General features: G+C 52.7%; 13 protein-coding genes across 17 annotated transcripts; 5 read left to right on the top strand and 8 right to left on the bottom strand.

Annotated features, from left to right (window-relative positions):
* Window positions 1–29: 29 nt before the first annotated feature.
* KVP18_004284 (uncharacterized protein) lies at window positions 30–314 on the top strand (the record flags this gene model as incomplete). Its single annotated transcript, XM_067956767.1, has 1 exon — window positions 30–314. One exon carries the CDS (start codon window positions 30–32, stop codon window positions 312–314), a length of 285 nt encoding a protein of 94 aa, XP_067806965.1.
* Window positions 311–2,424, bottom strand: KVP18_004292 (uncharacterized protein; the record flags this gene model as incomplete). 3 transcript variants are annotated; one of them, XM_067956779.1, is made up of 4 exons in its annotated part: window positions 311–431; window positions 458–722; window positions 750–2,121; window positions 2,152–2,424. In XM_067956779.1, the coding sequence occupies 4 exons, from the start codon at window positions 2,422–2,424 to the stop codon at window positions 311–313; spliced, it is 2,031 nt and encodes a 676-aa protein (XP_067806976.1). The 3 variants fall into 3 exon arrangements, with proteins under 3 accessions (XP_067806976.1, XP_067806977.1, XP_067806975.1); XM_067956780.1 differs by lacking the exons at window positions 311–431; window positions 750–2,121; window positions 2,152–2,424 and having other exon boundaries at window positions 454–720; XM_067956778.1 differs by lacking the exons at window positions 311–431; window positions 458–722 and having other exon boundaries at window positions 739–2,424.
* A 217-nt stretch (window positions 2,425–2,641) lies between these two features.
* Window positions 2,642–3,481, top strand: KVP18_004290 (uncharacterized protein; the record flags this gene model as incomplete). The annotated part of the gene is made up of 1 exon (XM_067956776.1): window positions 2,642–3,481. One exon carries the CDS (start codon window positions 2,642–2,644, stop codon window positions 3,479–3,481), a length of 840 nt encoding a protein of 279 aa, XP_067806973.1.
* Window positions 3,482–3,522: 41 nt separating this feature from the next.
* Window positions 3,523–4,107, bottom strand: KVP18_004285 (uncharacterized protein; the record flags this gene model as incomplete). The annotated part of the gene is made up of 1 exon (XM_067956768.1): window positions 3,523–4,107. One exon carries the CDS (start codon window positions 4,105–4,107, stop codon window positions 3,523–3,525), a length of 585 nt encoding a protein of 194 aa, XP_067806966.1.
* A 387-nt stretch (window positions 4,108–4,494) lies between these two features.
* On the top strand, window positions 4,495–4,758 carry KVP18_004293 (uncharacterized protein; the record flags this gene model as incomplete). Its single annotated transcript, XM_067956781.1, has 1 exon — window positions 4,495–4,758. One exon carries the CDS (start codon window positions 4,495–4,497, stop codon window positions 4,756–4,758), a length of 264 nt encoding a protein of 87 aa, XP_067806978.1.
* Window positions 4,759–4,881: 123 nt separating this feature from the next.
* On the bottom strand, window positions 4,882–5,274 carry KVP18_004295 (uncharacterized protein; the record flags this gene model as incomplete). The annotated part of the gene is made up of 1 exon (XM_067956783.1): window positions 4,882–5,274. The coding sequence occupies one exon, from the start codon at window positions 5,272–5,274 to the stop codon at window positions 4,882–4,884; it is 393 nt and encodes a 130-aa protein (XP_067806980.1).
* A 565-nt stretch (window positions 5,275–5,839) lies between these two features.
* Window positions 5,840–6,760, bottom strand: KVP18_004289 (uncharacterized protein; the record flags this gene model as incomplete). Its single annotated transcript, XM_067956775.1, has 1 exon — window positions 5,840–6,760. The coding sequence occupies one exon, from the start codon at window positions 6,758–6,760 to the stop codon at window positions 5,840–5,842; it is 921 nt and encodes a 306-aa protein (XP_067806972.1).
* Window positions 6,761–7,010: 250 nt separating this feature from the next.
* On the top strand, window positions 7,011–8,508 carry KVP18_004287 (uncharacterized protein; the record flags this gene model as incomplete). 3 transcript variants are annotated; one of them, XM_067956772.1, is made up of 2 exons in its annotated part: window positions 7,011–7,561; window positions 7,659–8,508. In XM_067956772.1, the coding sequence occupies 2 exons, from the start codon at window positions 7,011–7,013 to the stop codon at window positions 8,506–8,508; spliced, it is 1,401 nt and encodes a 466-aa protein (XP_067806969.1). The 3 variants fall into 3 exon arrangements, with proteins under 3 accessions (XP_067806969.1, XP_067806968.1, XP_067806970.1); XM_067956771.1 differs by lacking the exon at window positions 7,659–8,508 and having other exon boundaries at window positions 7,011–7,565; XM_067956773.1 differs by lacking the exon at window positions 7,011–7,561 and having other exon boundaries at window positions 7,753–8,508.
* Window positions 8,509–8,565: 57 nt separating this feature from the next.
* On the bottom strand, window positions 8,566–8,850 carry KVP18_004296 (uncharacterized protein; the record flags this gene model as incomplete). Its single annotated transcript, XM_067956788.1, has 1 exon — window positions 8,566–8,850. The coding sequence occupies one exon, from the start codon at window positions 8,848–8,850 to the stop codon at window positions 8,566–8,568; it is 285 nt and encodes a 94-aa protein (XP_067806981.1).
* Window positions 8,851–9,058: 208 nt separating this feature from the next.
* Window positions 9,059–9,733, bottom strand: KVP18_004288 (uncharacterized protein; the record flags this gene model as incomplete). Its single annotated transcript, XM_067956774.1, has 1 exon — window positions 9,059–9,733. The coding sequence occupies one exon, from the start codon at window positions 9,731–9,733 to the stop codon at window positions 9,059–9,061; it is 675 nt and encodes a 224-aa protein (XP_067806971.1).
* A 70-nt stretch (window positions 9,734–9,803) lies between these two features.
* On the top strand, window positions 9,804–11,234 carry KVP18_004294 (uncharacterized protein; the record flags this gene model as incomplete). Its single annotated transcript, XM_067956782.1, has 1 exon — window positions 9,804–11,234. The coding sequence occupies one exon, from the start codon at window positions 9,804–9,806 to the stop codon at window positions 11,232–11,234; it is 1,431 nt and encodes a 476-aa protein (XP_067806979.1).
* A 32-nt stretch (window positions 11,235–11,266) lies between these two features.
* Window positions 11,267–11,482, bottom strand: KVP18_004286 (uncharacterized protein; the record flags this gene model as incomplete). The annotated part of the gene is made up of 1 exon (XM_067956770.1): window positions 11,267–11,482. The coding sequence occupies one exon, from the start codon at window positions 11,480–11,482 to the stop codon at window positions 11,267–11,269; it is 216 nt and encodes a 71-aa protein (XP_067806967.1).
* A 112-nt stretch (window positions 11,483–11,594) lies between these two features.
* KVP18_004291 (uncharacterized protein) lies at window positions 11,595–12,437 on the bottom strand (the record flags this gene model as incomplete). The annotated part of the gene is made up of 1 exon (XM_067956777.1): window positions 11,595–12,437. One exon carries the CDS (start codon window positions 12,435–12,437, stop codon window positions 11,595–11,597), a length of 843 nt encoding a protein of 280 aa, XP_067806974.1.
* Between the last annotated feature and the right edge of the window lie 38 nt (window positions 12,438–12,475).

Genomic DNA, 12,475 nt, shown 5'->3' with positions numbered 1-12,475 from the left:
GAGCAGAGGTTGTTCTGTACTCAACTATAATGGGATCTGTGGGAGCGTTCCTCCCTATCTCTACTAAGGACGAAGTGGACTTCCTTCAGCACTTAGAGATGGTGATGCGGGACGAATGGCGTCCTCTGTGTGGCCGAGACCATCTAGCCTTCAGGTCCTACTATTCACCTGTAGACCACATAATTGACGGAGACTTGTGCGAACAGTTCAATGAGTTGCCGGAAGAATTACAAGTCTCGATTGCGCGGCGCCTGGACCGAGGTCCTATGGAGATCCTTAGGAAAGTCGAGGAAATACACCACAGAGTGCTTTAAGCTGCACGTGACAAGTCTTCTGCCCAGAAGGATATGTCCTCTGCCACTTCCAAAACAGTGTGACCGGCCTTAAACGTATCCAGGTCACCTATGTCGTCAAAGTTAACATCACGTGGTCTGTGTTACGTGAACCCAGTTCTCACCCTCGGCGCTTTGCTATGATAACGCCTAGCGCACCAACGCAGAGGAGTCCTCCCCCAGCGGATAAGATGGCTGTCGTAGTAGTGGAGGGACCTGCCTCGTCAGGTGTTACAGGACTCTCAGGGGTGACGGCTCTTGCATCGTAAGGGGCAATTCGGTGCCAGCCTTGGTTCGGCGCCATGTGCTGCCTATCCAGCAGGCTTGGCGTGGGAATATAAAGAGTGGCGCGTGCCACCACTAAAATGATGTACAGTCGCTTCAACATTACTGTTTTTAGAGTTTTTTAGGGACAACACACATTCTGCATTTGGTGCGCTTGCGTTTCGATGTCGATCAAGGCCGCGGCAGTGGCAGCTACGTGAGGTCTTCCAACCCCAAACCACCACTCGTCACAGGGGGTCTCTGGTGCAAAACAGGCGAGCGTTTGCCGCCATAGAGCCTCTAACGACCGCAAAGCCTTTGGAGTTATGGCAACCCAGTGTTGCCGGTGTTGCCGGAGCACTTCTTGGCTGGTTTCTGAAAGGCGGGTAACGATTTCGACCTCTTGCGTGCCCGGTAGCGCTGATGTTGCTGCCTGGAAGATCAGACTGGCGGTCGCGTCAATGCTTTCGGGTTCCATCAGCATGTCGAGCACCAAGCTCCATTGCAGATCTGTGGTGTGTCGCAGGAGCCACTGCAGCTGTTCCCGAGAGACCTCGCGTTTGGTGATGTCCTCTATGTGGCAACAGAAGCCAATCTGATGGTCTGGCATTCCACAACGAGGCTTGTTGGCTCTATAGGCTTCCACAAGGGAATGTCTACCAACGAACTCCAGCAGCAGTTCCTGGCATGAAGGCAGTAACCTGTCACCCGACGGAATCCACAGCAACCACAGGTAGCTCCACGGTCGGCATCGCATTTCATCATGGTCTTTCCCAAAAAGAACCCAAGCTCGAAGGCAGTCAGCTAGCTCGAGGTATGTGGTAGGCTCATTACGCAGTAGTCGCGTAATGAGTAATTCTTGAAAGTGGCCTGGTGGAACATTGCGAGCCACAAACGCTACGTGCGAGTCGGGGAGGTGCTCCGCGACCATCTTGGCGTCAATAGAGGCCACCTCTAGACAGTAGGGAAGGAAGATTCTCTCAGGCAACACACATAAACCCCCGTTGAAGAGTCGTGTTACGGTTGCAGCGCCCTCCTGGGCGACTAGAGTCTGAAGGACCCCTCTGAACGGAGCCAAAGACCCCTCAGGAGCGAAGAGGGCATTGAGAACCGCGCCGCATGCATCGTCATGAGACAGCCCCCTCCGTGCTCTCTCCACGACGGCCTCAAGCGAAATTTCCTCTATCACAGGACGTGCAGGGACGGGTTTGGGCGTTGATGAGGCAGGCGTCACATCTGGCGGACAATAAAGGAGGATGCGGAAGGTGGTTGCTCGTGCTGGAGGTTCAGGAGGGCTTGGTACATCGAAGGGGGGCACCGTCCAGTGATCATCGCACAAGGCGAGATAATCGGACTTGACTGGTGGCAGGCACGTCCGACGCGGTGCCTGACACTTCTTCGTCACAACCTGACACTTCTTCGTCGTAGTTAACACGGTAAGCACCACGTCCCTCAATGGGTACGGGTACAATGCCAGAGACTCCTGAGCCTCAAATTCCACTCGCTGGTTGAGCTCAGAGATGGACTGCGCACTGAAAGACGCGAACGCTCTTACGACTTTCGGCGTCAGCCATCTCACAGCACCGAGTAACCACGCCAGACCCGCCTTCGTCGGTGGAGGGTCCAGATTCAACTCGACCACCAAGTCGATGAGGTAGACAGCGTCGATATCCCTACATGTGACCTCACATTTCTCTGCGAATTTCCGCGTCAATCTTTCCAGTAGAGGGGGCGGAATCGACAGCAAGCAGTGATCATCCGACTGAGCCAACTGCCTCAGTATCCACGTCCACAAGACCTGGATAGTCTGCCTATCCCACAGGGACATCTAAATATTTGGCTCATTATGTGCTGAGTTGCGCTGCTCGTCTGCACAGCATCTGCTGCTGCTTCTCATTATTGCTGCGATGTGAATCTTCCTGCTGCTGGATACTCCTTTCGGCTGGAGCAGAGAGGACTTGTGAATATTTGGTGAGGACATGAATGCAGTGCGTGCAAATTGTATCTGTGCACCATCCGAAATTCGGTGTGCAGTCAGATTAGTCATGGGAAATGTCTCACCGAAGGTCCGAGGCTGCTGTAAGCTCGATGAAGACTTAAAAAAGTGCCAATCTGAGCCTCCAGACATGCCGAACGAACCATTGCAAGGGGCCTCCGCGGATAACGGCGTCAGACAGTTCCAGCAGGTCATGCACGACTACAATCAGATGTTGCAGGACGTGGTAGCGCTGGGCACCAATCATCCTCACTTCCAGTTTTACGATCTGAATTGTAAGGCGGCAACAGATGTCTTGTACATCTGGAAGGAGCTGACTCTGGATGCTCACAAAGCTATCAAGGATAATCCTAACGCTTCTAAAGACGACAAACTCAATTTCTACGCCGAGGTCACGCGCAAGCGGGTCAAGCTGACTGAGTCCATTCGTCACATATTCAGCATGCACAGAGCGCTGAAAGGTGCGTCAGTCCACTACAGCCGCGTTCTCAGTACCATTCCTAAGCCTCAGGAGTTCGCTCAGTACCAACGCGACGTGGCTGTTATGCCTACACCCGATAACACAGAATACCTAAAGGCGGTGGCCGAACATGAGCGAGTAAGGATGCAGTTGTTGAACATGAACTCGTATGTTGACAACCTCGGTCAGGAAGTTTGGATTCACAGATCTCAACAAGAACGGCTGGAACAGATTAAACAGCAGGTGAAAGAGGAGGCTCAACAGCTTTCACAAGACAATCTCGAATCAGAGAACGACTTTGTGGAGCGAGACTCCTGTGAGGAGACATCACAAGAAAATGACCCTGAGCCAGACCCAGACGTCATGGCAGAAATTGAGCGCCAGTTCTATCTACTGAACTTGTGGCAAGAAGAGTACGTTGAGGACTGAAAAATCCTACATCCTAGTTAACATTACATAGCAATAACTCATTACGAGTCATACTCGTCTGGCATTTCGGCTTCTTCTGAGTCATCCGGCTCAGAAGACTCGGACTCATCAGGTTCCGACTCCTCCGACTCAACAGGATCCTCCGGCTCAGAATCCTCAGAGTCACCATCACTCGGCAGATCCGTTTCTTCCGGCGTCTCGGCCTTTTGCGGCCTTCGATTGCCTGGCGGCCTTCGGGTTTGTGGAATAAGCTCGGCGCTCTCGGGAGCCTCCTCAATGTAGGGGTTGCACGTCATCTTCCTTTCCTCCTTCTGTTGGCGTACCTCTTTCTGTTGGCGTACCTCCTTCTGTTGGCGTACTGGACGTGGCCGCGCCACAGGCACGTCGACGCGCTTGTTGCGGACCCCAGCCAGCTCCTTTTCAGATGCCGCAAGCCTTCGGTATGGCTCCCGATCCGTCTCGGAAAGCGCATTCCAGCGCTTGGCTATCTCTTTTATGACCAGCGTGCTCTTTGGCTTCTCACCCAGCAAGTCGGTAAGCTCCTCCACAACGTTGGTACGAGTTTTCATCGAAAAGTGGATGTAAGCGTTGCGAGGACGCTTCATTGGAGGCTCTGCTAGTGTCATTCAAAGTATGGGTGATATTCCCTAAACTGCTAAAGCCGTGTGGGGTATTGTTCCGAAAAGATTTTTCTGTGCTACGGAAGATTTGCGTCGAAATCGCAATTAAACACATGAAGTGCCAGATGTGTAAAGAAGACTTCGACAGGCTCGTCGACGATATATGCGAGAAATGCAACGCTACCCGTGGTGACTCTTCTGACACAGCGTCCGAGGCAGCACTTCCGAACACAGACGAGTCGTACTCCTCAGGGGAAGACTCGGAGGCGTCAGATGATCTATAATGTGTGTTAAATGATTATTTCAAAGACTGTGTTGCTATAAATAGTGCTGATTACGACATAGACAAAACGGAGTCAAGAAGCCGAGGGTGGAACTTGTGTTACATATACAATGGTCATGCCTGGTGGTTTCGGTGAATGGAAGCCTATGAACTCTGAGGTCCAGGAGATGTTGAGTCTCGTACGACCCAGCTTGGAAGAGCAAGGCACCAACTTCGCTGCTCTGGAAGCTAAGGAGTTCCAGACCCAGGTCGTCGCTGGCACCAACTATCTTGTGAAGTGCGCCTATGAGGGCAAAGACGTCTTGGTGAAGATTTTCGCCGCGCTACCATGCCGTGGAGGCGATGTGACCCTCACAAGCGTCACGGATCTGTGATTGATCACCGCAATAAACGATACACAGCAAATTCAGCACGCAGACTGAGGATGCTTGTGGTCATATCTTGCTCAACCAACTGGGCGAGTTGTAGTTGTGACGTTTATTGTTTATGAACGCTCGTTACGTTACGTAGGTGTCGCCGGCAGTCAGCTGCCCTGTCAACCAAGATCCATTGGAAACCTGCCCATCCAGCTGGAGCTTTGGGACAACTGCAGGTCGGTGCGGAGGTGAGGTGTCAGACTGAATATCAGGACTGCTCGTTTCGGAAATGGTTTCATGATCTGACCGCTTGTCTTCTATCCATTCGGCTAAGTAATCATGCAACTCGTGTATTGGCGGTATCTCGGGGATGGGTGGGGGGTCATCCAGCTCTGGGACTCCGTTCTCCAACGCCTCCTGCAGGACTTGGCGGTCGTTCAGCAACTCAACACAGAGCTGGACGGTCTCCTTGTGTTCTTTATGGAGACTGTGAATCGCGTCAAGGAGGAAGCGCACTAGTTCACTGTCAGCCATTTACTATTTTCAACAGTTCTGTCACGTATGCGTCCGTGTCTCTTTCCCCACGCCCTCAGACCGCTGCAGCTAAAAAATGGTCCCTTCGACCTGGAGAGGCCGGCTTTGCACGCACTGTAACTAGCGGGTGGAGTGGATAGTAGACAGCTAGAGCCTTTCATGAGCGACTCCAACCGAATTCATCTGGCACAGTAGGCTAGTCACTCAACCAACACAGGCGATATGGCTCACGAGTACTGGTGGAGGCTGCTGCGGTTCGTCTCGAAGATCCATACGAAGCGCTATTTCCCAAGGCGACATTGCCGGTCCCAAAGTCTGTTTGGTCGCTTGACACGGGGCCTGTGGTTCGGTCTGTCACCGACATCGTCACCGACGTCGTCGAGTCGCAGGAACGCTACTGGGACGAAGTTGCCAGGTTTAGTAAAACTGTGGGGTTGCTCAAACAGAATCGGACCCAACGAGAGCGTTCCTATCATTCCCCAACATACCTGGCCTATGTGTGAATTTGAGTAGCCGCATTGATGCATGAAACTGATGGGGCACTTGATCAGCGGCGGTTGACACCTCACTTCGGGGAATAGTTCGACAAGGCAGCTTTGATGCCCCTCTTGACGAGCTTGTCATGAAATAGTGCAGCGTCGTCGAGAGGATACGACCTGACGGTTTCCATCGGATAAGCAATACCCAGTTTCTGGTACTTGCTCTTTCCGAGTTGATGGAAGGGGAGGATTTCCACCTCCATAAAGGAGTCTCCAAGGCTGGTGCAGTACTCGACCAACTTCTCAATCTCGTCTTCAGTGTCGGTGCGACCCTCAAGGAGCACCCATCTAATGCAAACCTTGACACCTGCCGCTGCCGCCGCTCTTCCAAAGTTCTGTGCCTTCTTCGCTCCATTAGTACCGGTGATTTCCTTGTATAGACCAGCGTCCATTGCTTTCAGACAGAGCAGTGCAAAGTCCGTATGAGGCAGAACCTGAGCCCAATCCTCAGGAGTTCCATGACCTGACGTATCCAAGCAGGTGCTGATCCCTAAAGTATGCACTTTCTCAAAAACTTTGCCAACGAAGGCTGCCTGCAGCATGGGCTCCCCTCCGCTGATGGTAACACCACCGTTGTTGGGCTTCAGCCAGCCAACGTAACGTGACAGTATGGCCACGGCATCGTCAACCGTCAGCTCCATCTGACCCGGCTTTACTAGCTCAAATGTGTCTGGGTTGGCGCAAAAAATGCAGCGCTTCTGACATCCTTGAACGAAGATGACGATTCGCATTCCAGGTCCGTCGCATGTCGACAGCGTTTCAATGCTATGCACCGCCCCGCCCAAGCTCTCACGTACGGTCAGGCTGGACTGGTCAGTCCAGCCGTCTTCAATGTCGATGGCCTTCACGACATCACGCCCCATGTTGTTTGGTGTTACAGAGCCGTCGGTAGTCTTAACGACGCCCAGACTGTTGGGGGTTACAGCAGTGGAGACGGACTCACTCATTGCTAAAATATAACAATAATGGCCCACATTCAGACTTTAATGGATTGTTTGGGAGCCCAAGTGGCGCCATCACATCTGAGCGGGGAATTGTCAATAAACGGGGGAAGTTCCTACGAATTCGGGACAGGAAAATCCTTATTCCCTAAACATACCTGTTACGAAATCGGGACAGTACGTAGAACCACGTGATTACGCGTCAATTAAGATTAGGAAGCACACACACTTAAATGGCTACTATTTGTAAAAAAATATGAGAGTTCTCGTTTTCTGGGGAAGTGCAAGGAAGGGATCCTACAACAAGTTGCTGGCTTCACGCATTCACGCTGCGCTTGAGAGCCGTGATATCGCAGCCGATCTCTTGGATATCGGCGCGTTAGATCTCCCTCTGTTCTGTCAGGATCTTGAAGCGGAGGGAATGCCAGCAGGAGTTCGAGAACTCAGAGACAGATTGCACAAGGCGAAAAGCATTGTAGTGGCGTCCCCCGAAAACAATGGCTCAGTCAGCGCTTTGTTAAAGAACGCGCTGGATTGGGCGTCCAGAGATGTCAAGGGTGAAACCAGCTGCTTCGCCAAGAAGTTAGTCGGAGTCATTTCCGCCTCTCCTGGGTCTCTGGGGGGAGTGCGAGCTCACGGGCATGCACGTGATATCTTCAACGCCATGGGAGCTGTCATCTTCCCAGGGTCAGTGCTGGTGCCTGCTGCCCACTCAGCCTTCTCTGAGAGCGGACAGTTTACTGATGCGGCTATGCAGACTAGGGTGGACAAGTTTGTGGATGACTTTGCGGAGATGTCAAAGTGGATGTGAGAGTGACTGTGTGAGAGTGAATGTGGTGAAACACTGAAATACAACTGGATGCTTGACCGGCTTCAACCTCTGGTGCTTCACAAGGTCTTGGAGTTCAGTCCGTCTCACAGTGGGAGTTAACCGACTGAAGCTGGTTAGCAAAGCACTCGAAACAGTCCTTAGGGACTACCCTTGCTTTGGATGCCAGATGCTGGATAGAGTTCCTCCCGAGAAATGGCCTTTGTGCCGAGCTCTTTTTTTGAACGAACGCACGTTTATCCCTGACAGGGTCGAAAGTGTAATCCTGGGATTCGAAGGACCAGGGAGGCAGTTTTTGGGTATCGCTTCCCTTCCTCTCGTCCACCCCAGTCTCAAGCGGTTAGCTTTGTGGGGAAGCCGACTCGACACTGCGGTTCCCCAGTTCATCACCGAATTCAGCGGACGTATCTGCTCACCAAAGCAACTGCAGTTTCTTCCCACACAGCTGTCTTACCTGGATTTGGATGCTGATGGCCCAGTATACCTTGTGTCTGACGACATCCCAATGCTGGAGACGCTCGCACTACGAGGAGAGTTCACTATCGGTTCTCTCCCAGAAAGCCTCAAACACCTGCAACTGCACGAGTGTCGACTCGAGCTGTCGCGCTTCCCTTCGAATCTACGGAGCTGCGAGCTGACCGATGTGGACTACGGCCAGCTGCCACCCCTCCCGAACACGGTGAGAACCATGCTGGTTGTCGATCCCCACCCCACACGCTTTTTGCTCCCTTCAGGACTCCGACGTCTGGAGGTGGAAACTGGAGTGCCGCCGGATGTTCCATGGTTTCTTCCAGCGCTGCGAAAGTTGCACCTCACGTACGACCACTACGCGCGCGACGGCTATATGGAAGCTCTGCGGCAGCAATGTCCGCTGGCCAACGTTGTCATCACAAACACGTCCGGATGGTCGGATACTGATGAGTAATGTGTCCAATCCCGTGGCTGGTACAAGATAAATTGATGCAACGAAATCACCAACTCGTCACTTAAACCCTCTGAGGTTACTCTCGTTCATAATCTTCAAAACGTCGCCCCAAACGCTGTCAACCTCCTTGTCTGCGTTCCCGAAGATATCCGAGCCGTCCTTATCCTGGACGACCGCATGCCTGATCATAGGCGCCTTAAGGTAGTTGGTAGCCTTAACTACCTCGCTTCTCTCGTTGTCGTCAAATGTAAACCCAACAACTGGTTTCTGGTAAGGGACTTGATAGTCGTCGGTCGTGACCGCTGAAGCGACAACGGTTGCAATATAAATGGCAAGCTTCATTTGATATTCTCAGGTCTTTTGGTTGGTCGCACCCCACATGACTGGCCCCACAATCCGTCCCTGGTTTTGAGTGCGATCAGCAATGTTCCAACAACACTGCATGATGAAACATCAGTCTTCTCGGGTCAAACAGCGATCAATTCTACTGCACTACACCCGAAGGCTTCTGACGGCTTCCTCGAGTCTTGCTCGACAGCCAAAGATTTCATCATAACAGTTTCTGCACCAGGCTGTCTCCTGATAAGCCAGCAGCCTTCAGTGTGTTTGAGCTCTTGGGTAGTACTTTCGGCGGAAATCCCCGCATCAGGTGGAAATTGCGCGTGCCAGTGCTGGCTTCCACGAATCCGTACAGATCCTCAATAGTGTGGTCGTCATTGAACGTCTGATTCGTGCGCTGGCCATTACCGAATCGCACTGACAACGTCAAGGAGGGTCTGCTCTCATCGATGTGTACAGAGGCCTGAGTGGTTAGTAATTGCGCCCCGCTGGACCCGCCCAATGTTTGCCCTGCGCCGGCGAACAGCGGAGCCGCTTCCCTCGGCAGCTCAAACCGTTCACTGGACTTGTCCACCAACGCCACGGACACAGATCCGTCAGTAGCCCGCTGCGCTAGCTCGGCTGGCACTGCCCCCTTCTTTATGTCCGCGAGGAACTTCGCGTTTACGGGGTCCTGCACGTCTCTGAACGCACCTTCGTTCAGGCAGAACCCGTTAGCGTAAACAGTTATGCGGACCGCGTCTACAGGAGGAGGGCCTTGTCTATTTTGGAAGTGCGGGTTTTGCACGGCCAGACCACTGTGTTCACCGCCTGTGAAGCTGGTGGTTCCCTCCTCTGCCTCCGGCGCCCCGCCACGGATAAAATCTGAGAGACTCCTGAACGACATGATTAAAAGCTGAATTTTAATGGCGCATAGGTGTGGGGAAGCGTAATCTCCGAAAAAGTCCAATTTAACAATGAGCTCCACATCCAGAGTCGCTGATCTCTCACTCGCTGAGTGGGGGCGCAAGGAGATTGTCCTCGCCGAGAAGGAGATGCCTGGTCTCATGAGCTGCAGGTCCGAATTTGGACCCAGCCAGCCCTTGAAGGGTGCTCTCATTTCGGGGTCTCTTCACATGACCATCCAAACTGCCGTCCTTATCGAGACTCTGCAGTTTCTTGGTGCTGAGTTGCGTTGGTGCTCCTGTAACATCTACTCCACCCAAGACCACGCGGCTGCGGCCATTGCCAAGGCGGAGACTTCAAAGGTGTTCGCCTGGAAGGGTGAGACTTTGGAGGAGTACTGGCAGTGCACTCTGGAGATGCTCACATGGCCGGGGTCTGATGGCCCAGACATGATTGTGGACGATGGCGGCGATGCCACCCTGCTGATTCACGAGGGAGTGGCGGCCGAGAAGGAATTCGAGGCCTCCGGTAGAGTCCCCGACCCGGCGTCATCCGACAACGCGGAGATGAAGTGCATTCTACGCGTATTGGCTGAGTGTCTCAAGACTGACCCCAAGAAATGGCACAAGGTTGCTGCAAAGTGCGTTGGCGTTTCTGAGGAGACTACGACGGGCGTCCACCGCCTGCAGAAGATGGCAAACGCCGGCGAGCTTCTATTCCCTGCGATCAACGTTAACGACTGCGTGACCAAGAGCAAATTTGATAACGTATATGGCTGCCGACACTCCCTACCTGATGCCATCATGCGCGCAACTGACGTGATGATCGGTGGAAAGCACGCTGTCGTCTGCGGATTCGGGGACGTGGGCAAGGGTTGTGCGCAGTCTATGAAGGGATGTGGCGCTCGCGTCACTGTAACTGAAGTGGACCCCATATGCGCTCTGCAAGGATGTATGGAGGGCTACAACGTCAAGAAACTAGAGACCGTCGTAGGAGAGGCAGACATCTTTGTGACTGCAACTGGTAACAAGGACATCATCACCGCACAGACGATGTCGATGATGAAGAACAATGCCATTGTGTGCAACATTGGCCATTTCGACAACGAGATTCAGATGGAGGCTTTGGAGAACTGGAGCGGCATCAAGATTCAGAATATCAAGCCTCAAGTTGACCGTTTCGAGTTTCCTGATGGACACGGTGTCATCGTGTTGGCCTCGGGCCGATTGGTGAATCTTGGATGCGCGACGGGTCACCCCTCCTTCGTGATGTCCTGCTCCTTCACCAACCAAACGCTGGCGCAGCTTGACATCTGGGCCAACAAGGACAACGGCAAGTACGAAAACCAGGTCTACCTACTACCTAAGCACTTGGACGAGAAGGTGGCTGCCCTTCACCTCCCATCCCTCAACGCTGAGCTGACACAACTGACTCCCAGCCAAGCCGACTACATCGGCGTCCCTGTTACAGGTCCCTACAAGCCTGACACGTACCGTTACTGATGTTTTAGTTCTAACGATCCAAAAGACAGCCATCAGACTCCTTTTGGTATCTCGTCTAACTTTCCCAGAATGTTCTCGTATTTCTGAAGGAGATCCATCAGCTTTACAAATGTCGTAGCCATTCTAGCTTCTGCCTTCTTAGCGACTTCCTCCTTCTCAGTCAGCGGCTGCTGACCTGAGTCTGCTGCATCATCCTGAGAAAGTCCGGAGTGGATCAGCAACCACCACCAAAGCACAACAGGACGCATTTCTGTCACGAACGCCTTTGGCCAGTTCGTACAGCTTTTCAGTGCGTTTAGCTAATTCGTACGACTTTTTAGTACATCACTCTGATGGGTCTCGGTCTTGTTAGAGTGCATCTTATGCCTCCTCCTCGTCGTCTTCTTCGTAGATCTCGTCGTCCGCAGTTGCTTCCTGGTACTGCTGATATTCCGCTACCAAATCGTTGATGTTGGACTCCGCCTCGGTAAACTCCATAGCATCCATTCCTTCACCAGTGTACCAATGAAGGAATGCCTTCCTCCTGAACATGGACGTGAACTGATCCGAAACCCTCTTAAACATCTCTTGGATAGCTGTCGAGTTCCCAATGAAGGTACTGGACATCTTGAGACCCTTGGGTGGGATATCACACACAGAGGACTTGATGTTGTTGGGAATCCACTCCACGAAGGCGGAACTGTTCTTCTGCTGAACGTAGTGCATCTGCTGGTCGACCTCCTTAGTCGACATGCGTCCGCGGAACATGACGCACGCAGTCAGGTACCGGCCATGCCTGGGGTCCGAAGCGCACATCATGTTCTTGGAGTCAAAGACCTGCGATGTAAGTTCACTGACCGACAAAGATCTGTACTGCTGGGATCCACGCGAGGACAGAGGTGCGAAACCAATCATGAAGAAGTGAAGTCGGGGGAAGGGCGTTAGATTGACGCATAGTTTACGTAGATCAGCGTTGAGTTGCCCAGGGAATCGTAGCGAGCATGTTACTCCTGACATGGCAGCCGACACGATGTGGTTCAAATCGCCATAAGTCGGGGTTGTGAGGCGAAGCGTCCGGAAGCAGATGTCATACAGAGCCTCGTTGTCGATGGCCTGCACAGCGTCAGTGTTCTCAACCAGCTGGTGAATGGACAGCGTTGCGTTGTAAGGTTCAACAACGGTGTCAGAGACCTTAGGAGAAGGGAACACGGAGAAAGTCTCCATAATGCGTTCAGGGTACTCTTCGTGGATCTTTGAAATTA

Source organism: the organism of the source record quoted next (assembly GCF_019968955.1).
Source record: "MAG: Porospora cf. gigantea A chromosome Unknown PgA_NODE_681_length_12475_cov_352.185, whole genome shotgun sequence".
NCBI classification, from domain to species: Eukaryota; Apicomplexa; class Conoidasida; order Eugregarinorida; family Porosporidae; genus Porospora; species Porospora cf. gigantea A.
This window is presented reverse-complemented; position numbering and strand designations above follow the sequence as displayed.